Genomic DNA, 23,245 nt, shown 5'->3' with positions numbered 1-23,245 from the left:
ACAAAAAAGTTATTGTTCAGTTCGCAGATTTATAAGATAAATAAATTTCTAAAATAAAAGATAGGTTTAAATTAAACCAATTTTATGTCATTTTGTTTATTTTAGTAAAACAATCTTTGTGGAGCAATTTGTTTACAGATGATTTTAAGCTTTTTTTCCACAGTCGGGTATGATTTTAAGCTCGAAAAATCTATATCAAACATTGGTTTTAAACTTTTCTGAGAGTTAACAATATTTCGGATGATTATTTTAGCTTTTTTAAATGCTGCATCAGGATCGTCCATAGTTACCTAAACAAAAATATCTTTAAATAATATATAATACTAGCTGACCCCGCAAACGTTTCTTTGCCATATATGTTATAAACCCGCTTAATCCCCCCCCCCCCTTATAACTTAGGGGTATGAAAAATAGATGTTGGCCAATTCTCAGACCTACCCGATATGCCCACAAAATTTTATTAAAATCGGTCGAACCGTTTCGGAGGAGTTCAATGTTTAACACAATGACACGAGAATTTTATATATTAGATTTTAGTTGATACGTCCTACGAATTTATTATGTGCTTGGATGACTAAACCAGAAACTTGATTTTGACAAAATTTACCCAAAGGTGTCGTGAGCGTAATTTTGTAAAAACTAAATTGGTCCTATTATATATGATTTTTTTTGGACTAGGAATCCAACCGGCATAAATTTTACTTATTACTTGCAAGTAACCTTTTTCTAAGCGACTTTTATTTAAGAATAACATATTTCTTAATAACCCATGAGCCCGTGAGGGCCAACCTTTGTCATTTTATAAGAGCTGAAAGTTTATCAGCGCATGCTCCCAACACAGGTCCTACCGGGTATCTGCCAAAGTAACCATGAGTTAAACTTCATATTTGCTTCTATCGGTTTTGGAAGCATGCACTATTATTTTCAGCTTTTATGAAAAGACGAAAGTCTGGTCCTCCAGGGCTCTCAGTCTATAAGGGTTTGTCCATTAATCACGTGATGTTTTTTAGTTACTTCTTAAGTCCTACCCTCCTTTGGCGATGTGCTCACCGCATTAAACCTCAGTTTAAGACTACCCCCATAACTTCCTGCATATATTTATGTGCAAAGTAAATTAAATTTTCAGAATATTATGTTTAAATACAAGAATAATCTGATTAAATTTTGGCAAATTAAGTATCCCTCAACAAAAGTTCTAGACTAGCATAATGTTTGCAGGGTGTTTTTTGATTGTTTTTTTAGTTTAGAAATCGCGCGTTCAACGAAATATAAATACATGTGATATCTCAATATAGCCCCCCTTCCTTATGACATTTCTTTACGTTTATCTGACTCCTCCCTGTTCGAGCCTCACGTGATTAATGGACGACCTCTAAGTAAAGTTAGTTATATTATTATTGACTAAAATAAAAATAAAATCGGTATATACAAAACTGTACGTACAGTATCCCAGAATAATCCAGGATAATTTCGATGTATTTCTTCATAGTCGTATTTTATGCTTGTAGTGAAATTTTCTGCTGGTAACTGTCATAGAGTAAAAAATACTTTTTCGTTATATAAATTCACTTTTCAGTCAACTTTATTACGATTCGAAATTTTGTGATTAAAAGAGAATTAATAGTAGTATTTTCCAAATAAATAAAATACTTAAAATAAAAGTTTAATTAGTTATTGAATATAACTTTAACAATTTTTTATTTACCTTAACATTATTCTCCAGATGATTGACATGACCAGAGCCATCTGCTTGAGTATCACCGCGCCTATTGGCTGTAATATTTGCGTCGGTTTTTTAATTATGTCATCATGAGTTTTATCTGTTTTAAGTTATAATCAGGATCGCGATTAAAACAGATTCAAATTATTTTCCATGAATAAAAAGCAAAAACTTTGACATCATCCTAGTACCGATTTATACAAACTGTACGGGCCAGACGCATCTATAAGCCACTGAGAATTTGAAGATAAGCATTTATAATTTTTTTTTATACATTTTCAAATATATTTAAAGAAAAGAAAAGCTCAGTGATAAGATGAAGCCTCGAAGCGAAGCTAGGACAAAACTGCATAAATTCATAAAACACTGTAAAGTTTTGTTAACAGTGAATAGTTAGTACGACAAATACAGTACAAAACCTAAGAAAAACCAAAAGTACATTATCAATGTTTATGTACAACTCAGTCAATCAAAGTCCCCAAGTTCGCGCCAGACATCCCGGTTTTCCGCAATCCTCATCCAGCCTACACCGGCAATCTTACGTAGATCGTCGGTCCAACGGGCCAGAGGACGTCCCACATTGCGTTTGCCAAGATTGCGGCCTCCACTCCAGGACCCATCTGCTCCAATGGCCATCGGTCCTGTGACACAGATGAACAGCCCACTGCCACTTCAACTTGCTTACTCTGTGGGCTATGTCGGTTACTTTCGTTCTTTCGCGGATAGGCTCATTTCTAATCCTATCTTTGAGAGAAATCCCAAGCATAGGCCGTTCTATTGCACATTGAGTGACTTTAAACAATATATAATATGTACAACTAATTAATGTAAAATGACTCAGGAAACTTCAAAATTCAACAACACCCTAATTTAACCCAAGCTGTGAAAAGTAATATTGATACAGTCTGAATGGACCCCAGGCACCCATTCATATCTCACGAAACTTCGATTAAACTCTAAAAACGAAAGTAAGTACCAATATTTGATTTTGAATATTTCCACAAGCACCCGAACAGGGAATATCTAAATACTTTAAATTAAGAAGACAAGGGAATAAAGGAAACTGGAAAAATTTGTTAAATTTGTACTTCAATATATATTCAGATTTTCTATTTCAAATTTAAAACCTTAATAAACATATTTAAAACTATTTATTTCCTTTTGTCAACTGACGATATATAACATAACTAAAAGATCAACACAAATTCCGTCCAGTAATTAAATTCGTTTGAATTTCGTAGATTTTTATTTGACTGAGTATTTATGGATAACTCAACAGTTAATAGTTTTTTGTAATATCTAGGTCGGCAAAGAAGCGTACGGCTCACCTGATCAGCGATTACCGTAGCATATAGACGTCTGCAACACCAGAAGCATCGCAAGCGATTGCCGATCCTGTCCCCATTCTCCCCAGGACCTCTGGTCATCTTACTCACCAACAGGAACACAATACTGCTTAAAAAAGTTGTGATATTCAGTAAGGTCGAGGTACTACCTCAGTCGGGCTGCTCCATATTTTGAGCGAATGAGAAAAAAAGAAAGAGTCCAATGACAGGAAGTTGGACCTTGTAAGTTATGATCTTCATCTAATTAAGTATTATGGTGATTCTACACTCAACGGGTCTTTATATCATAGGCAAATAAATATACATAGTATTTAGTTTTAAATTTGATCTGCCATTTTTATTTTCCGTTAGTATTGAGTTATAAATGAGAGAGAAATAATGTATTAAATTCATTAAAAATCAGTCAGCAGGACAGTTTTTTTAAAAATACAGTAACAATTCTCTATATTAATTTTAAACATTATTTCAGTGTTCTGTCATTATGGCTTCGTAGAAGGTTTAATACTAATAAAATTGCTTCTAAAATATATAATTATTTGATTAAACTTTTTATTAACATATTTAGATGAAGATATTGCATTTAAAAGTGTACGCGTATTTTTGGAAAAAATATGCAATGTGTGTATGAATATACTAAAGTAATTACGATTGCTATACTTCTACTACTACTCTACTGCGAACTTATATTAAATACAAAACAACGAATACGTGGACGAAACGTAAATTATGAACACATGTTTGCGTACTCAAATTGTCTGTGTGCAATAGGCCGTTTCCTAACAGAAACGCGAGCCAGAGGTCGTCATGCGGTTTGATGCCATCTGCGTGCGGCCACGCTACCTTTGCACTAATTGATTTCATTAGCAAATTCTCCCCTGCAATTAGTGAATATTCATTAAGTGTAATATTATATATTACACATGAATTGTATTAATTTTTAATGATCGGCATCCTGTTTGGTACAAAATTGGTACAATAAACATAATACACATATTTTACATAGCAGTAGAGATAAAGTGAAAACAAGAATATGAGTAGAAGAGTACTCAAACGTTCGTTTAGGACAATATTGGTGAAATTAACAGGATTTCAATGTAATGATTGATATTAATTATAAATGGTTTTGAGTATGTGAGATCAGTGACTACATCAATCAGCTTGTCACCCACTTACAGACCTACGTATTATGTACCAGATGAGTGCGGAACGCGATGAGTTTGGAATAAATAAAATTTCAAACAAGGTAGACGTTCCTCCTTCGATAATTTATAAAAAGTATGTCGAGGCAAAATTATTGGAACGTTATAATAGCAATAGAGCTAGCTTTCTATCTAGCTAGCAAAATATAGTCAAGTAGCAAAATATAGGAAATATGGCCTGATGCGTGTAGCACCTAAATTCGATAAAGTAGGTATTTAAATCAATTTAAAAAGACGCCTTTATAATTATTAGAATAACTTTTCACAACAGGCTAGAAGTCTTGTCAGGCATGGCAAACAAGGTATATTTATTTTTATGATTAAATAATCAGAGACGCGCTTAGTGACTAATATACATACGAGTACGTATACAATAATAAATACTTACTCTCTTTTTCTGGTTCTGGACTAAACAATATTTCTGAAGGGCTCATTTCTCTATCACCGAGCTCTGTGTTCTCAGGAGACGTAAAGGCTACAGATTTAGAAGATTTCCTGCTCCCTGGTAAACCTAGAATGGTAAATGTATAACACAAGTAAAAAAAAATGCAACTACCCGACCTCATGGTTTAATTAGCATTGATGTCAGTAGTTATTGCTTAGCTCGTAGTGTTATATTATACATCTTAAGTTATAACTTTCTTAATTTTATCAAAATCGATTAAGTCCTTTTTAATAAATATAATTATATAATAAATCTAATATCTCTTGTTTTGACCATAGGTAGCAAATACCGTACGTAAGGATTGTATGTAATTTTATGTTACGCAACAGTTTTGTATTTTGAAAATACACGGAAATGATCTCGCTACGAGTTAATTGTTTAAAAGGGCATAGCTTAAACTTTGAACTTGTAATTTTACCTTTCCACGTAGATGATGTATATTTAAAATCATTATTTTTTTTATTAGCATTGGTTTCATTTGTTTTATTCGGCTGACGAGATGAATTAGACCTAGAAGATGCGTGTTAAGCGTACAGTGTTCATTTCTTTACAATAAAAATTGTAATTTAAAAAAGTTTTTCTAATTTTGGGATGATGTAGTTTAGATTTCTTTTATTAATATAATTCCGCATTACTCATCCTTTACTATAGCTTTTATACATGATTATTAAATATTAACAGCATTTCTAGTTTATGAATGTGTCAATACGAGTAGTTTGTGAAAAATTAATCTTTATAACCTTTTTTGGTTTTTTTCTTGAAACGACTCCATCCCATAAACGTCACTGATGTATTCATCCATGCTTGGTGGTTGTTTGTAAAGAGAATACATACCAGAATCAAGAAGACTACTCTTATCATGATTACTATTACTGTCAAGGGACACGGAACTCTAAAAAGAAAAGTCTTGCTATGACAATTGCGCTGTAATCGCCTACATTGACGCACATACCTCTCTTCTTTTAAGGTCAAGAATTAAGATTAACAACATACAGGAGCAGTACAGCGGACTGAACACTAAACCTTTACATTCCCAGGATAAGTGGCCTTTGATTTCGTTTGACAGAAAGATCTTAAAAGATTTTAACAGCTGTAGTTATAGTTTTTTTAACATAAAACATCATATTGATATACTTTTATAGAAACAAGTGGTCGCCCAGTGGTCATAATTCAACAATAATTAATTTAAATTATAAGTTTGAACATTATTAAGGTTCTGTTGTCAAAGACTAAACTTTTATTACAAACAAAAGAGTATATATGCATGTGTCAAATACATGGTGGAGCCAGAGACCTTAGCCTTAACCAAGGCGGAGCCTTAGACCATGGAATAAGTATGCGAAATTTCATACTCCTTACCTTTGTAAAAAGGGGTACAAAGTTTTGTTTCACGTATTAATATAATAGATAAAGTCCAACTAAGACAACAATATGACCTCTCAGATATATGCACTGTATGTTTTCCAATATTCTTTCAAGAAGCAACATTTATTATGAGAAAACAATGTACTAATTCTAAATATTTTAAATATCATATCAAAAATCTGTTCCAGCGGGGATCGAACCTGCATCTCCGATTTACGTGTCGGTGCTTTAGCTAATAAAGCTATAGAATGATTTTAAGCAACCGTGGCGCCGACTATAGTGAATGGACTAATTCAATAAAACCTTATGTAACGAGAATTAGTGGTAAAGAAATTAAACACTACACTTTATGTTTTAAAAATAGAAGTTTTCAAATCCATTTATATTAATTAGCATTTTTAGAGAGTGGTTCTTTAAAGACCAATTCTTTAAATTAAGACACATCTACACTTATTATAAAGCGCTTTTGTAGAATAATTTACTTAATGTAAATGCCTTTAACTATGTTTTTAGTTTTTTAGCTTCTATCCTTTCACTAGTATCATAAGCAATATTAATATACTTACAGAAATAGTCATGGCAATTCTGTCCACACCCTTGACCACATTTTTCATTCGGTCTTTGCTGTCCATCATTATAGAACATTTTGAATCCATCACAAAGTCTAGGTTTTCTTCATCATCTGATAATGTCTGGAATAAATTTTTTCTATTTGTTTTTTTTTGGTATATAAATCGTCTTTTTTTCGTTATTTTGAAATATGTACCTGAATTATCTCATTAAGTATACCATTTATGATTATCCGACCAGACAGTAATACTTGTAATGTTGATATTTCAATCGGAGATTCCGTGGCAGTCTTTTCATATATCAAATTTCTGGCTCTATTAACAATTAATCTTTTTATAAATTAATAAAAAATAATAATAACAAAAATTTCGTTTAGCTAAATTCGTTTTAAATTTTAAGGAAATAAAAAAAAATGTCATTGAGTAAGAACTGACTGATTGATAATGACTGATTATTATACAATAAACACATTGTAAATGGCCAATTTAGATACTATGGGTAATACCGAAAATCAAAGGACTCTTTAAATGGTGATTTTCATATTATTATTTTTTTCATTATACATATGACACAAAATTCTTTAAGTAATATTTGCTATTCTATGGATTGATTTTTAGGTAAAAAATTAACATGATTGTATATAATTATGCTGAACTGCTAAGTAAAAATGCAACAAAATATATTACTTCTTTCGTTCCAGTTGTCTACGCGATAGGCTTTCTTTGTCAGAGTATGAAGCTAATATCATATATGGTCTATACCCTCGTAGTTTCAACATTAAAGCGCCTATTAAATCCATAGTCACGACTTTTACTTTTCCATTTTTTACATAAGCTTCTTCGCGACCTGTGTGAAATGACAATAATTGTATAACATTACATATTTATAACTGTTATACACTTTATAAAATAAATAACAAGTTCTAGTAAGGACATTTTTATAATCAAAGGTATTTTTATAACCTACTCATATAAGAATCCTTTTTTAATAGTTTTACATTAAGCTATAAGTACTAAAGAACTGTAACTTTACCATTCGATTTATTACTAATGAAATATATTAATAGCCTAACAATTATGTAACAATGTTTTTTTATAAATATTATTATCATTTTCACTTTAACAAGTATGATTTTTAAACGACTTCAAAAAGGAGGAGGTTACTCAATTCGGTCGGAGGAAACTATATATATTAACGGATGTTCGGGGATAACTTCGTCGTTTATGAACTGATTTTGATAATTATTTTTTTGTTGGAAAGGAGATATCCCAAGGGTGGTACTATGATAAGGAAACCGGGATCTGATGATGAAATCCCAGAGAAATCGAAGGCAACCCTTGTAAATCTTGGTGAATTGCGTTTGTTAATTTTTTCGTCTATTTACGTTGTATTAATGGTCGATGTAATTAAATTCGGTTTTTTTTTCGTTTGCTAGCAAACACAATTATAATATTATATTAGAATAGTAATGAATTTCTGGGTATAACATTTAGATAATAATATTTACGTGTATTATAGTTTTGTTTGTAACCCAACCTTTTTCAAATACAATATTATTTATTTTATTCATTTAGAAAAATAATTCGAAAGTGTCTCTATCACACTAATAATTATCTTAAAACGACTATCCCATGTACTAAACAACGCGTCTAAATATTCATCATGCTCTAAATATTTTAAACTCGTTTAGGTGTTTATAAAGCAAATAAAATTGAGGTAACTAAGTTACAAAGTTTTACTTAATTTTCATTGTAACAAAGATTTTCTCAAAACAGTTGAATATTTAGCCGTATGAGTTAGGAATTAACTAACTTAGCCCATACGATTCCGCGTCCATTTCGCTGTAAGTTAGCAGATCGCCAGCGAGGAGCATATCGTCGAACTTACGCCTCGTTATAACTTTGTAGTGGTCTAAGAAGTGGCAAGCCGTTGTATGCTGCAATGCCAATTCTATATGTAAGCTGCATTCTTTCGCCAGACGACGAACCAATGATCCTAATTTGAACAAGTTAAAAATACAATACAAATAATACAACACAGAAATGAATTTTTATGCAAACGTAGCCAGATTTCTAGTAATTGACTTTTTATGAAATTTTATATTTCAGTACGTTGAAAACTTCCGTCATTTAAGTTCGGTTGATTGAAAAATGTAAATTTAATTTAACAACTAAACGAAATTGTGAAATTGTGTTTTGTTGAATAAGTCAGTTCCAACATTTTTATTTCGAATATCTTTCTTTAAGATTTATGAAAATTAAATTAAACAGGAGTTTTGTATTTGGACAGATCTTATATAATATTATATGCTAGCGTTTTTCCATAAAGTACAACGTACTTAATGTGCAATATCAGTCCAGTAACCACAATGTCACTTACTTCAACCAGCAATATATAACAAGTTTCAGCCACTATTCGGCGTTCGGCCAAACAACAGCAGTAACTAGTCTTTTTATGCATGAAATTGTTCGGTCTCACAGTTAAAACGAGCTAGTAATGGCTCTTGGCTCTTAAAACCATCTTGTTTTTTAAATAATGGACGTTCTGTAGTGCCGTTTAATTGTTTAAAAATGTTGCATGGTAATTAGCTGGAGAGTATTATAATGAAAAACGGTGACAAAAAATTTGTATGTTGGTTTCATTAAAAAAAATATAAACCACATGGCTAATGGTACCCATTAGAACGTAAATCCTGTGTTGAGACCCGAAACACAAATAATACTTAAAGCACAAACACTCTGACGCTTCGATGTGGGGATCAAAACTGACCACTTTGCCAATCCGTTGTCGACGTTACTAAAATTTTCTTCAGACTACAATTTAACTCTATTATTTAACTATACATAAAAAAATATTATATTACAATAATACCTTTTCCAACAGTTTCGTATCCTACAAACACGACTATAGGTACATCGGTGGTGTCTCCTGGAGGAGTAAATGGAGAGACACGAGATCTGGACAACTGTTGTATGTACAGCAAGCGAAGCAGACGACGTGTTGCAAACGTGATGACATTAGGTGACAAGTCCATCTTAGATGTTCGCTAAAGAGAAAACAATTTAAATAAACTCAATTATTAAAAACTAAGGTGTAGTCAATATATTTTAGTATGAATAGCACGAAGACGAGGTATTAGATATACCGAAGGAAGTCATCACTTTTACTAAAAAAGTTAACAATATATACAATATATACAACAATATATAACAAGTTTGTACTGTCTTACGGTTCGAAAGTGTAGGGATTTTTCATGTCTTTTTCTCACAAGAAATAAAGTATCCATTTATAATATTTAAAAAGTAAATGACACAGTCATATTTTTATTAATCAGCTATTCAAATATGTTTTTGCACGCATTTTACAATAAAATTTGAAATGTAAGGAGGTAGAATTAAAACAGTGTTAAAATGATTTGAAAACAAAGTACCCTATTGTAACAAAAACCAATTTGCAAGAACCTAATCATTAACTACAGAAAAGGATGGGAGTGAAGTTGTGGATATGCAAGTGGCTATCGTGTCTGAGACTTGGCTTCTTTATGGAATTTTCCTTCAAAAGCGAGGGGAGATGATTCACGTGTTTTATCTAATGGCTGTAGAGTATCATATTTTATCACAAAATACTGATTACTTATAAATTTATTTTGTAAAGTGTTTGTTAGTGTTGTATTACGTAATTATCTGTTTACCTGTTCTACTGGGTCGACATCCTTGGCGTCTAAGTGTAGTATTAAAGGGAATGTGTTGTAAACTGCGTCCTTGTAACCGAGTATGTTGCAGATGGGATTAGAGCGTAGGTCAAGAAGGATCAAACCTCTCAAAGTACTCATATATATCGCTAGCTCTAATAGCACGCTAAAACCGTTATTGCAGGCGTGGAGATGTCTTAATCTGTAAAGTTGTGAATTATATTTAATATTATAGATAAACTATACTAACTCGATAATCACACCATTTTACTTGCAATAATCTATTAACATCTCATCCGTGTTAAATTTAGAAAACTCATAAATGTAAACTTATTGGTTTTGTTTGAATGCTTGTGCTAAAGTTAATACGTTAAAATTCAATACATTAAGTTATCCTAGTTCCCATATATTGTTTGCTATCTCTTTCCACCTTTTGCTTTCGAATCAATAAATCACTTCTTTGTGGGCTTTAGTTGGTTGACTACCGTAGTTTAAAGATTTAAGATTTATATATTATGACTAAAACTATATCAATTATATGTAAGTTTTAATGTAAATATTTAACAAGTAATTAAGTATTCGATGTATCTGGAGTTTAGTCTCACATAAATAAATTTTCTAATTATATTTGTTACTTTTTTAACCGACTTCAAAAGGAAGAGGTTACTCAAATTCAACCGTATATATTTTTATCATACCTCTAGAATGAAACAACATAATCAAGTCTTTAGAAAACAAATGTCTACAAAAAAAAAAAAAAAACTCCAGAGAACATTAAAATCCTAGAATTTTCTTATTTGTGGTAGAATATCAAAATTTTAAAGCAAACCCTTGTGTCACCACAGGTATTTTTTTGATGACAAGCTCCGACGTTAAGCTCGTATTCAACCTAAAGGACTAATTGTATTATATAAAATTTTCGTGTCGCGGTGTTTGTAGTTAAACTCCTCCGAAACGCCTTGACCGATTCCCATGAAATTTTGTGTGCATATCGGGTAGACCTGAGAATCGGTCAACATCTATTTTTTATTCCCCTAAGTTATAGGGGGGGGGGGGATTGAGAAGGTTAATAAAATATATGGCAAAACAACGTTTGCGGGGTCAGCTAGTTTTATATAAAATACATATGAACTATTGAAATGAGCTAAATTTTAAACGTTCATATATTTAAGTTAATTATTTTTATCGCTTTAGCCTGTAATATCCCACTGCTGAGCATATGCCTCTTTCCCCATGTAGGAGAAGGGTCAGAGCTTAATCAACAACGCTGCTCCAATGCGAGTTGGAGGATATATTCCCTACTATGAGTTACGATCGCTATCAGGTGTACATTAAAACAACCATGATCGACGGTTTAACGTGCTCTCCGAGGCACGGTGGGGAGACCCACAAGGACAGCATAAGACCAGATCACGGAACAGTTACAAACCAGTGTGGTAACCGTTGCGCTAACGCGTCGGGTTTTATTTTCAACATATTTATAAGAACGGCAAATATCTACGGCACGGTACGGAGACCTACAAGGACTGCACAAACACCCAGACCACGGCAAACGTCTGTATGGCTAATACAAATGTTTGTCATGTTCGGGGATCGAAGCCGCAACCGCCAGCGTAACAGTCACAATCCAGTGCTGTGACCGTTGCGCCAATGCGGCGGAATGCTTTTAAAGACGCTACATATTAAACAATAATACGTACGTTATATAAACGTACTTAAGATATTCTACTAAGTTTAACATTATTTTATGTTGAAGATGAATTAAATATACACATTAAAAATATAATAGAGTTTATAGAGATAAATTTAAATTTCTTTGTGAACATTATTAAATATTCTAATATGTCAAAAAATAGTAAAAAGTGTATAATAACTTAAAGTTCAGAATAAACACAAATACCTCGTACAACCAGAAAATATCTTCATTGAAGTTAATTTATTCTCGTTTAAGTTGAGATATTCCAGATGCAATAAGGTCCAAAGTCCTGCACCCGGTCCAGATTCAAAACTTGATATGTTATTGTGAGAAACGTCTAGCCATGTTAGACGTAGGTGATTCAAATTTTCCAAACGTTGTATTCGATTGAACGAGAGATCGAGACGTCGCAAATATCTATAAATTTTTCCATTACAGAAACTGTTAGAAATACATTTCACGTATATAAAGTAAGATATGCTCTCTAGTTACATTCCTGTATTTCCTGTTCTTGTCTTCGAAGTGTAATTTTTTTATGCTCATTATTTTTTAAATGTTGAGTTTTAAAAAATATGTCTTTAACTTTAACCGAAGGTGCTTAGGCAGTCAGAGGACGATCAGTAGTAATTTATTTAATCAATCGCCAGTAGAATAAGCGTAATGCCATGAATGCATGGTATTTGAAACAGGCACGGGCTTTTAAAAACCCGTGAATGTTGTTTATTAGACCAAAAGTGTATTTATTGCGCAGCAAATCAGATAACGTTAATTATGCAAGGACTTTAAGTAAGCATGGCACTTAGTGTCTTTATGTGAGTAATTACTTTTTTCCTAGCTTATATAGAAAAGGGAAAAATAACAAATTCTAATAGTATTATGTATAAATTTAGCTATAACATTTTTTATTTTAGCGTGATACATGCTACTCCGCTATTATCATTATATAATATATAATCATTTAAATATTACAAAAGTATGTCTATAAATACATATATTGTTAGGAATTATTTATACGAAATTATTAACCGTAAGCTTTGCAGTCCATCTATACATTTTATATTATTATGAGATAAATCCAATACCGTGATCGACCAAAAATCTTTTAAGTCACGAATGTTCATTACGGAATTGTACTTATAATGAACTTCAGTTAAAAACCATTGAGCTGTAATATGAAGAAATTAAAAACATTATACAAAATTCTATATGATAATATTAGATACTACACTATTAGAGCTACACTGGTACCTATTTGTTTAAAAAAAAAAAAAAAAACAATTATTAAAAATCCACAAAACAAATAATATGCTCATATGATATCGCTCCAGAAAAAAATAAATGCTTATGTTAATTCATTTTATTTGAACAAAGCAATTCTATTTTTACAATGATTGTGTTTAAAATTTTCACACAGTAATACGACACGAATTAAGCATCGGTAAATCTGATTGACAATTATTTACTGGATTTTATTATAGAGAAATCAAAACTTTCCGGAATCAGCCAGGTATATACAGCTTAGTTATTAGTATAATTGTGAAAATCACTAATCTATAATAATATATATAAAAGCGAAAGGTCACTCACTCATCACGAAATCTCCGAAACTATAACACCTACAAACTTGAAATTTGGCAAGTAGGTTCCTTATAAGACGTAAGCATCCGCTAAGAACGGATTTTACGAAACTCGCCCCCTAAGGGGGTAAAACGGGGGATGGAAGTTTGTATGAAAGTCCTATGTTTTTGAAGTAAGAGACTTGAAATTTAAAATTTAAGCTCTATAGATGGTGAAAAGGTATCCAAATAACATATCTTTAGAAATCAACCCCCTTTTGGGGTTAAAACGGGGGATGGTACGCTGACTCACTCATCGCGAAATCTCCGAAACTATAATAGCTACAAACTTGAAATTTAGCAGGTAGGCTCCTTATAGGTTGTAGACATACGTTAAGAACGGATTTTACGAAACTCGACCCCTAAGGGGGTAAAACGGGGGTTGGAAGTTTGTATGAAAGTCCCATGTTTTTGAAGTAAGAGACTTGAAATTTAAAATGTATGCCTTATAGATGATGAGAAGGTGTCCAAATAATGTGTCTTTAGAAATCAACTCCCTTTTGGGGTTAAAACGGGGGATGGTAGGTTGACTCAATCACCACGAAATCTCCGAAACTATAACAGCTACAAACTTAAATTCGGCAGGTAGGTTCCTTATAGGGCGTAGACATCCGCTAAGAACGGATTTTACGAAATCCAACCCCTAAGGGAGTAAAACGGGGGTCGGAAGTTTGTATGAAAGTCTTATGTTTTTGAAGTAAGAGACTTGAAATTTAAAATATATGCTCTATAGATGGTGAGGAGGTGCCCAAATAATGCATCGTAATCTATATATATAGAAGAGAAGGGATCACTCATCACGAGAACTCAAAAACCGCTGGATTGTCTATCCATCCAGGTTGGACAAAGATAAAGTTTGGCAGGGATGGTTAGCAGACGTCCGCTAAGAACGGAATTTACGATATTCCATCGCTAAGGGGGTTTAATTGGGGTTGATAGTTTGTATGAAACATATATAGCCTGAAAGTAAAACCAAAAATGTGGTGCATAGAGAGGTTTTATAAAAATAACTATTAAATTATACTAAATTGTGCCTTTTAAAAAGTTACTCAGTTTGATAAGCATTTGAAGTGACTGAAATAAAAAAATAATTTGCGTTAAACATCTTAATAGTAATACATATCTTCATAACCACGAGGACGTAATCGCGGGCAGTGTGTGTGTGTTAGTGTAGTGTGTAAGTGTAGTAAACAAAGTCCCCAAAAGTGTATGTGATCGATTCGCTCAAAATTTACTGAACGAATTTTCATGCGGTTTCACCATTGTAGATAGGGCTCCACCATTGACAAGAGGAAGGTTTACGGATCGGCTAAGCCGATTTTGATGAGAGTTTCACTGGAAATTTGCCGGCAAAACTTTGTGACACACTAATTTCAACGCGGGCGAAGCCGCGGGCACAGCTAGTAATATAATATATACAATATGTATTTGTCATTATTGAAAGCATGCATTTGATACATTAAACGTTGAAAGTGCCTTTGGATCTTGGAATGTATAATAATGATATAGTTGGTATTATACGTCATGTCCTCCTTCTAGAGTAAATTACTCACATCACACTACAAACTCTCTTGTATACTCAATTATTATACAGCGCTAATATGAAATTAACCCCTAAGTGATGACTATAACTTAGTAAACAAAGCAGTGTCAACAATGTATGTAGAGGGTAAATAAATTACACGGAAGTAGGTAAAATGAAATTTTGAACGGCTTTAATTTAAAACCGAGGTTTAAATTTTAAGAGGAAAAACATGCTTACGTGTTTCATAATCCAGAACAGATTTTAATTTGTTGAAATCTACGCAGATATATTGTAAGTACAGAAGATTGGAGAGTACGGTTAAATCCATTAGTAAGTTAGATGACAAGTCAAGATAAACAAGATATTTATAATGTTTTAGTACATCAATATTAACTAATCCCTAGAAAGAAAGTATTTAAGTAGATAAAACTAAAATATCAAAATAAGAATATCTGTGCACATTTCATTTATTGTTTAATAAAGTACTTTTTGCTCGCGGCTTTGTTCACGTGGATTACAAAATTTTAGCTTTTCGTTTCCTCCCATTAGATAAAGACTAATAATTACTTAGTGATAATGTAAAATCACAATAAGTCACAATAGTTCATGCCAAAAACGGCGTGAGCTCATGTGTTTTGCCCATAATCACCACGCTGGACAGACGAGTTGGTGACCGCTGGGCTGGCTTTGTCGCACCGAAGTCGCTGCTGCCCGTCTTCGGCCTGTGTATTTCAAAGCCAGCAGTTGGATGGTTATCCCGTCATCCGTCGGCTTTTTAAGTTCCAAGGTTCCTGTATTTGTAAGAATAAAAAATAATTAAAACTCACTTTAGATGATAAATTTAATTTAATATAGACATAGTCTTGCATGATAGGGGAACGTTTCAAGTAGCTAAGGCAGGCAGTGACCATGTCCCTCGTTAGTACTCCGTCAACAATCTCAGGAACATCCGAAATATTTCTTATATGAACGATCGGAGAGTAAATGTCATTGTATAGTTCCGGGAAGTTGTAGAAACAACCCCATAATTGATTATCATTTAAAAGCGAAATCCTACTAAGGGGTAACTGAAAATAAATAAGTTTTTATTACGTGAATAATCTTAAGATTTTTTTACTTGTTATTAGATTAAAAACTGTTGAGTTCGTCGAAAAGCTAATAGAATTTTCTAATGCAATAGGGGAATCAGACAGTGCTTAACGTCCAGTCAATATGGAAATCTAAAATTACACGGTAGCTAACTACCGACAAGAATTCCTTTCCTATAATTTATTTTTAATGTTGAAAATTCTCTAGAGATATAGTAAATTTTCAATTACTTCAAAAAGAGAATACTTTTTAAAGACCTTTTCATTTACTATTTTTTTTTCAAACCGCCCTTTATTTTTATCATTTTTACTTTTTGAAGTTTCTATGGAGATAGAAACTTCAAAAAGCAAAAATAGGCCCTAAGATTAAATTAAACAAATTATTATTCGCATAGATTTTATGTTTTGTACCACTCGACTGTTTTAGTTAATATTAGATTCGTTAGATATATTATAATTAAGGAGCTACGTACGTGTTCAGAAACAATACTGTCTTTGTAAACATCTCCCGTTATCTGTGTATCGAGCGTAGCAACTTTAGGAAAACTTGGTAGAAAACTTATGCTTTGAAAGCGCTGTTCTGTAGAGTTCAAGTCAAATATTAGCAAAACATTTATTTTAAAAAAATATTTTTGTGAAACTGCTCATTTGTAATATTTTCCCATTTTATTTTTGATTCTTACAAAAATCATTCAATATCATTTCATGTTAATATGGAAGTCTGAATGAAAAGTGAATGCCGAAAAGGTTAAATCGTTTATATTGTCAATGTACCTTTAGTTAAGTTATCTAGAGTTAAAGTAGACACGTAATTTATTCTAGATAGTTCGGTCCATGTTTGGATGATTCTACCAAAACAAAGGACCCTGTTATTTGAGACACCGGCCGGTTTTGTAGTCTTATCAATCGGGACTGGACTAAAGCATTCACTTGAGCTTTCCAATACAGGTCTTGATTCTTCTTCTTTTTTTTCATCCATTTCTTGAAATATTTTTTTTGTTAGATATTGTTTCACTACCACTGTTAAAAATATTCAACGAATTTTAATAAATTAGTTACATAAATATTGATTACTTCATCTAAATGTCATTTGAGAAAAGTTTTCAACAAAGAGAATTTAGTTGAAATCTATATAATTATTGCAGTATACCTTATAAAAAAAACTGCAATGTTAGTGTGTTTTGACTAGTGAAAAAGTATTTTGCCTAAATTGTTATATATTTACCTACCAGTGCTATTTTGATGTTACTTATTGTAGGCCTTTTTACATAGGCTTTAATAACACAAATGCCAAGCCTAAGTAATAATATTTCACAAGATTTAAATTTAGTTGAGCTCAGCAAAGGTTAGAAAGAATCCATTATATAGCTGTAATAAAATTTGCTCAGTTTTATGTAGGTACTATCAACACATAGCTCAGCGACACCCATACCTACGTGACGTATTAAATTTCACGCAGCACTATTTTCTCGTGATACGACCGAAATAGGATATTGTATTCACTAAGTATTTTCCACACGTTTCCTTTAATTTACCTTCTACACCATTCTACTTTTTAGGGCGCAAAGTATATTTATTACAAAAACTTTTGTGCAACAATTTCATAAGTTATTTTGAATTTTTATTTAACTCATAAAACTTTAGTCATTAGAGTCTTATAAGCTCCATCGTGACTCATTTTTAATTTTACATTTGTTGTTAGTCATGTCTTTGTTACAAAATATATTTATTCAAAAATCTATAAATAAATATAGGAAACAATACATGTATCGTGTGAATAGACGTCGTTTTGCGAATACTATGTATAATGTAACGTTTTTACAATTTTACACCACAAACTGAAGCTATCTTTACCAAAGCCTTTGGAGGGAACGTAATAATACCAGGAAGCTGCGTTAAACTAATAACCGTGTGCATTTACCTTTCACATTCTTTTCTATTTTATTTACTCTTTGTTGGAATATCGGATGTGATCTGCAGGTTTCCTTAGTGCATTCAAATAAATCGTGTAATATCTTTACTTGGAATTATATAATATGATATATGATATACAAAATAAGAAAAAGTTTTAAATTTAAGTTGATTCGTTGTATGTTATTTATAAGTTATATACGTTTTTAGTAGCTGCTTCTATTAAATATTGTATAAATAATAGATCTTGATGGAAACTTGTTGTAGTCCTAAGATCACCTGAATCCAGTCTTGTCAATAAGCCTGTAGTTAGGGAAAAGTTTAATAACTATTAACTAAATTTGAGTCAAATTTTAGTATGTAGCACAAAAAAATAAAGACTTAGACCTTCTTAATGCGGCTCTGTCAAAAGATTTGTTCTTAGTGGACTTCTACTATTAAAAATTTCTATAGCAAGTTTCAAGCTTTTAGACAAAAAATATAGTATTATACACATAAAAAATGTCGAGAAGAATTAGTATACTTTAATGCAGTTCTATCGCAAAATACATTCTTGGTGGACGTATGTACTAACTATTAACTACCTTTCAGTCAAATTTCAAATTCAAAACCAAGTTGTTTGTTATAAACCAATTTTAAATTCAAAATTTTCAAGTCATTATAATTTACTTTCCTATTCACTTTAAAAATAAGCGACGTATCACTAGCACAAAATACTATATAACAAATACCCTTAACATAAAATGACTGATCATTATATATATGATGATCATTTATAATATAATATAAAAAAAGAAAAGGCTCTAGAATTTTCCCTTGTGCCATTTTTTAGAATTTTAAAAAATTTATTTAGAATTTTATTCGATGGATACGAAGCAATGAGGTTAAGAGCTTTACTATTAACATCGTTATAATCAAATTTACTTGATAAAATCTCATGGCCCACGCAATCAAATGCCTTGTTAAGCCACAAAATACACCAATAGAATTTTTTGACCTCTCCCAAGCGTCATATATACTCGTGTGCTTGAGAAGTGCCACCATCACCACCAGCATCTGTCGTAGAACCTTTAGTGAAACCATATTGTTCACTGTGAGAAATACTATTAATTTTAAAATGGTCAAGAACTTGATTGAGTATAATTTTTTCAAAAGTTTCACTTAAGGACGGAAGAATAATAAATATTTTATACTAGCTGCCCGGACAGACTGTGTTCTGTCAAAAGTTAAAAGTAAAAATAAAAAAAAAATAACAATTTTTTTAAAGTATTAAAACCTTCCGTGGGCTGTAAGGAACATACGAAAGAATAAATTAGCTGCATCCGTCGAATCATTCTAGAGTTATGCGCTTAGCAACAATCATTTTTATTTATATCTTATATAAAATTCTCGTGTCACAATGTTAGCTAACATACTCCTCTGAAACCGCTGGATCGATTTATATAAAACTTTGTGTGAATATCGAGTAGATCGGAGAATCAGTCAACATCTATTTTTCATTCCCCTAAGATATAAGGGGGGGGGGGGATAAAGGGCGTTAATATAGTCCTCCTCATTGATTTGGATGACGGCGACCCAGGGAGTCGTGACTTATTTCTCTGATAGGCCTTAACATGGCTCGCTATTCCGCATTTAGTTTTAAATGTTTTAGCAAACGTAACAATATAACTTATATGGACAAAAATACGAAAATAATATAATAATTAAGTCTTTAAATGGTACTTTAGGGTTATCCATTTGACGAATTTCATTTTGGAACATTTTAATCAGTCTATTTAGTCAGTGACAGTCTGTGTATTAGTCTGTGCTCAGCTAACGATAAATTAAAATTTATTTTTATACATAGAAAAGGCACTGTACAATCCTTTGTTACATACGCAAAAAGATAGCGTTTGTTATGTAGAATGAATGATTGAATATAATATAGAGCAGTCTCATATTAATTTTAGGTATATATTTACTTAGTAGTAAAGCAATAGTTTCATCTATGAGTAAATGTAAAGTTTTTAATAAATTTTAGTAAGCCTTGGAAATATTTCAATGCATCATATGCGCTTACCGGTTCTCGTTGATCCAAAAAGCTCTACAAAGTTGTAAAGGTTCTATTATATAAAATAAAACATTCCTTTCAATTCGACATTTAACTACTTTTCAAAAGATTGACTTCGACAAAGTTCGTAGCAAACTATTTCACTAGTCTTTGTAAATATTAAAGTTAGAACTTTAATTAATATAACTTTGTTTTCTAATTCCCCCGAAACGATAATCAACTGCTACTTCTAATTATCTTTATTTATATTATGATTTTATTAACTCATAGAGAGACATATGATATGTTATATAATATAGATATGTACATAAAAACAAAACAAGAATTTTAATGTCTATACGAAAAAAAAAACCACAATTTGGTGATTAAACTTCAAACTTTGGACTTGCAAACTTTAGCCATTTGTTTATCATAAAAGTGTGATACAAACTCAACATTTTCCATTACAAAAGATAAATATCACGCTGACTTGAAATACAGAGAAAAAATAATAAATACTGACGCAAACCTCCGTCAACTTTTAGCTACTAAATTATATTATAAGAAGCTTAAAGACTTCAAGATTTTTACTTTCATCATTCATCAGAGTTCTCTATCCTCGAAAAGAATCTTTTTCTTTATTTTACCATACAACCTTATGAAATTTTTGATTAAAAATATTTAAATATTTGCACGAGTTACAAACGTACTTTGTACCTTGAGATTTTTTTTGAAGAAGTATACGGCTGTTTTTAAATTGAATAAGATATAAGTATAATTACTAAAAAAACTGTGTTTGCAGGCAAACGAAGAAAAACCGACTTCAATTATATCGACAAGTAATACAACGTAGGTAGACGAAAAAATAGTCAAGTAAATACGCATTATTAAAGATTACTCCAAAAGTTGTAATCAAATCTCGATGAAATTTAAATGTGACCACAATGTAGTATTTTAAGAAAATTCCATGACTCAAAAATGTTATGCGAGAGAGGTTTGGCAATATATATTTTCTATATTTGTCAAAACTATTTGAAATTGAGATATTTACGTCTCATTTGAGTAATTTTTTTGTCTACTATGTATAAATATTATAATTTATTATCATTTGGTATTTTTTTTCTGTTCCTTTAAGTCAGAAAAACCCAAAAAAGAAAACACATCAAACGTAAATACTTGTTATGTCCATTGCTTAAAATTGTGTAAAAATGCAGCTCAGAGAGGCACACATAGCGCTTTTATATTCGGTTACCATATTTAGAGCGTTTGACCAATTAGTAAACATACTTGCACTGTTATTTAGTATTCATAAGAAAACTGTCTTTTAAATTATTAACGACCTTATAAAATAGAACCAAAGTTTTGTACATGCCGCATCAAATACTTACTTATTGTTAGACAGACTATGAAAAAAGATTAGAATATAAAAATTCTGAAAATAATTGTAGAACTTTACGAACTAATACTCATTGCCCAGTAACAATTTTATTACATACATAGATTTTCTGCAATTGCCAAAATCTTCTCAATTAATCTGCCTGAATAAACATAGTAAGTTTAAGGTTCTCATGTTTAAAAGAACAAAACAGTGAGAGCGATTTGGAAAATAGCCAGATAACTGTACCAACTACCAACATTTTAGAATTTCAAACAATAGTTGATATAATATTATTTGACCACTAGATTTGAATCAGTTAAATTGTGTTTTTACCAGGAAAGTTTTGGGATAGTTCTGATTTCTTTCGTTCTATACGTTTTTTGGGGTGTTGAATCCGAATGTGAGGTTTGCGGACAAAATTTCGTGACACAACATTGAAAAAATCGCAAAAAAAGGCAAAAAAGAAATTCTGATTTTATTCGTTTTATTACCTCAAAACTCAAGTAAGTTATAATAGGCATATTTTTTATAAATTAATTAATATTAATTAATAAGAGATTTTAACTTACCAGTAATTAAATGGAACAAAGAAAATGATTATGGACAAAGTTTGATTCCTAGTAACCCCAATACAATTAGTACATTGATAAATGATTTTATATCCGTGTCAGGGTTAAAACAATATAATAGTACTAGTAATGCTTTTAATAAAAAATTAGACTTAGTATTTAGTAACGTAAGTAATATTGAAGTTGATATTAGCGATTTTTCAGGAATGTAAGGTTGACAAACATCATTCACCACTGTCTCTGGAAGTTATCTGTAATTATGATAGTCTCCAACTATCATCGAAGCCGGAATCAAGAATACGATATAACTACATGAAAGCAGATTATAGTGCTATTAATGAAAAACTTAAAATAATACCCTGGACCGAATTATTTCAAAATTGCGATGATATAAATAAAATGGTAGATATATTTTATATGGAGTTGCGTAAGGTAATAGAGACAATGATACCAAAATCTAAATCAAAGATTAAAAACAAATATCCAGTCTGGTACTCAAAAAATCTAATTAGAAGATTAGCAGAGAAGAATAAATATAGAATTTTGTATAAAAAATATAAGAATCCGCTTGATAACATAGAATTCCACCTACTTAGAAAAAGATGTCAACTCATTATAAAGTTAGAATATAGTCATTATTTGCAGACAGTGGAAGATAATATTAAAATAAATCCTAAATATTTTCATTCATACATAAAAAGAATGAGAAATAATAAATGTGACTATCCTGCGTTAATGACATTTAATGACTGTGAATTTACTGATACGAGAGATATTTGTAATCAATTTGCTCTGCATTTTTCAAGTGCATATGTAACTTATGACAGTAAACTAGACTTAAATCAACACCCGAATCTTCAATCTAATTTGAATTTACAACTCCCTAATGTAGGTGTAGAAAAGCAGGAAGTAATAGATCAATTAAATAAACTTGATATACACAAGGGCACAGGCCCAGACAATATACCACCCGTTTTTGTAAAAAATTGCTCGCAGGCATTAGCAAATCCATTAAGTATTTTATATAAAGTATCCCTAGCAGATGGTATATTTCCGGATGTTTGGAAGAAAGCCAGAATTGTACCTATTTTTAAAAG

The 23,245-nt window shown here is 31.4% G+C and overlaps 1 protein-coding gene across 1 annotated transcript; it reads right to left on the bottom strand.

Moving 5' to 3' along the window:
• Positions 1-80: 80 nt before the first annotated feature.
• Positions 81-17,240, bottom strand: LOC123660669. Its single transcript, XM_045595721.1, has 18 exons — positions 17,036-17,240; positions 16,735-16,841; positions 16,001-16,240; positions 15,411-15,573; positions 13,059-13,197; positions 12,237-12,449; positions 10,337-10,538; positions 9,517-9,691; positions 8,458-8,640; positions 7,332-7,491; positions 6,842-6,959; positions 6,642-6,767; positions 5,545-5,602; positions 4,654-4,776; positions 3,813-3,941; positions 1,706-1,773; positions 1,444-1,527; positions 81-290 (listed from the first exon to the last, which is right to left on the bottom strand). Exons 1-18 carry the CDS (start codon positions 17,238-17,240, stop codon positions 102-104), a joined length of 2,682 nt encoding a protein of 893 aa, XP_045451677.1. The 3' UTR covers positions 81-101.
• Positions 17,241-23,245: the final 6,005 nt, after the last annotated feature.

Source organism: Melitaea cinxia, chromosome 15 (genome assembly GCF_905220565.1).
Source record: "Melitaea cinxia chromosome 15, ilMelCinx1.1, whole genome shotgun sequence".
Lineage (NCBI taxonomy): Eukaryota > Metazoa > Arthropoda > Insecta > Lepidoptera > Nymphalidae > Melitaea > Melitaea cinxia.
This window is presented reverse-complemented; position numbering and strand designations above follow the sequence as displayed.

Excerpts from the sequence above, each read along its gene's own strand:
- LOC123660669 (XM_045595721.1), bottom strand. The coding sequence starts at position 17,240 with ATGGATGAAAAAAAAGAAGAAGAATCAAGACCTGTATTGGAAAGCTCA. Across the intron at positions 10,539-12,236 it reads ATATTTTCTGGTTGTACGAG|ATTAAGACATCTCCACGCCT; the intron begins GTATTTGTGTTT and ends ACAACTTTACAG. Across the intron at positions 1,528-1,705 it reads ATCTGGAGAATAATGTTAAG|TTACCAGCAGAAAATTTCAC; the intron begins GTAAATAAAAAA and ends ACTCTATGACAG.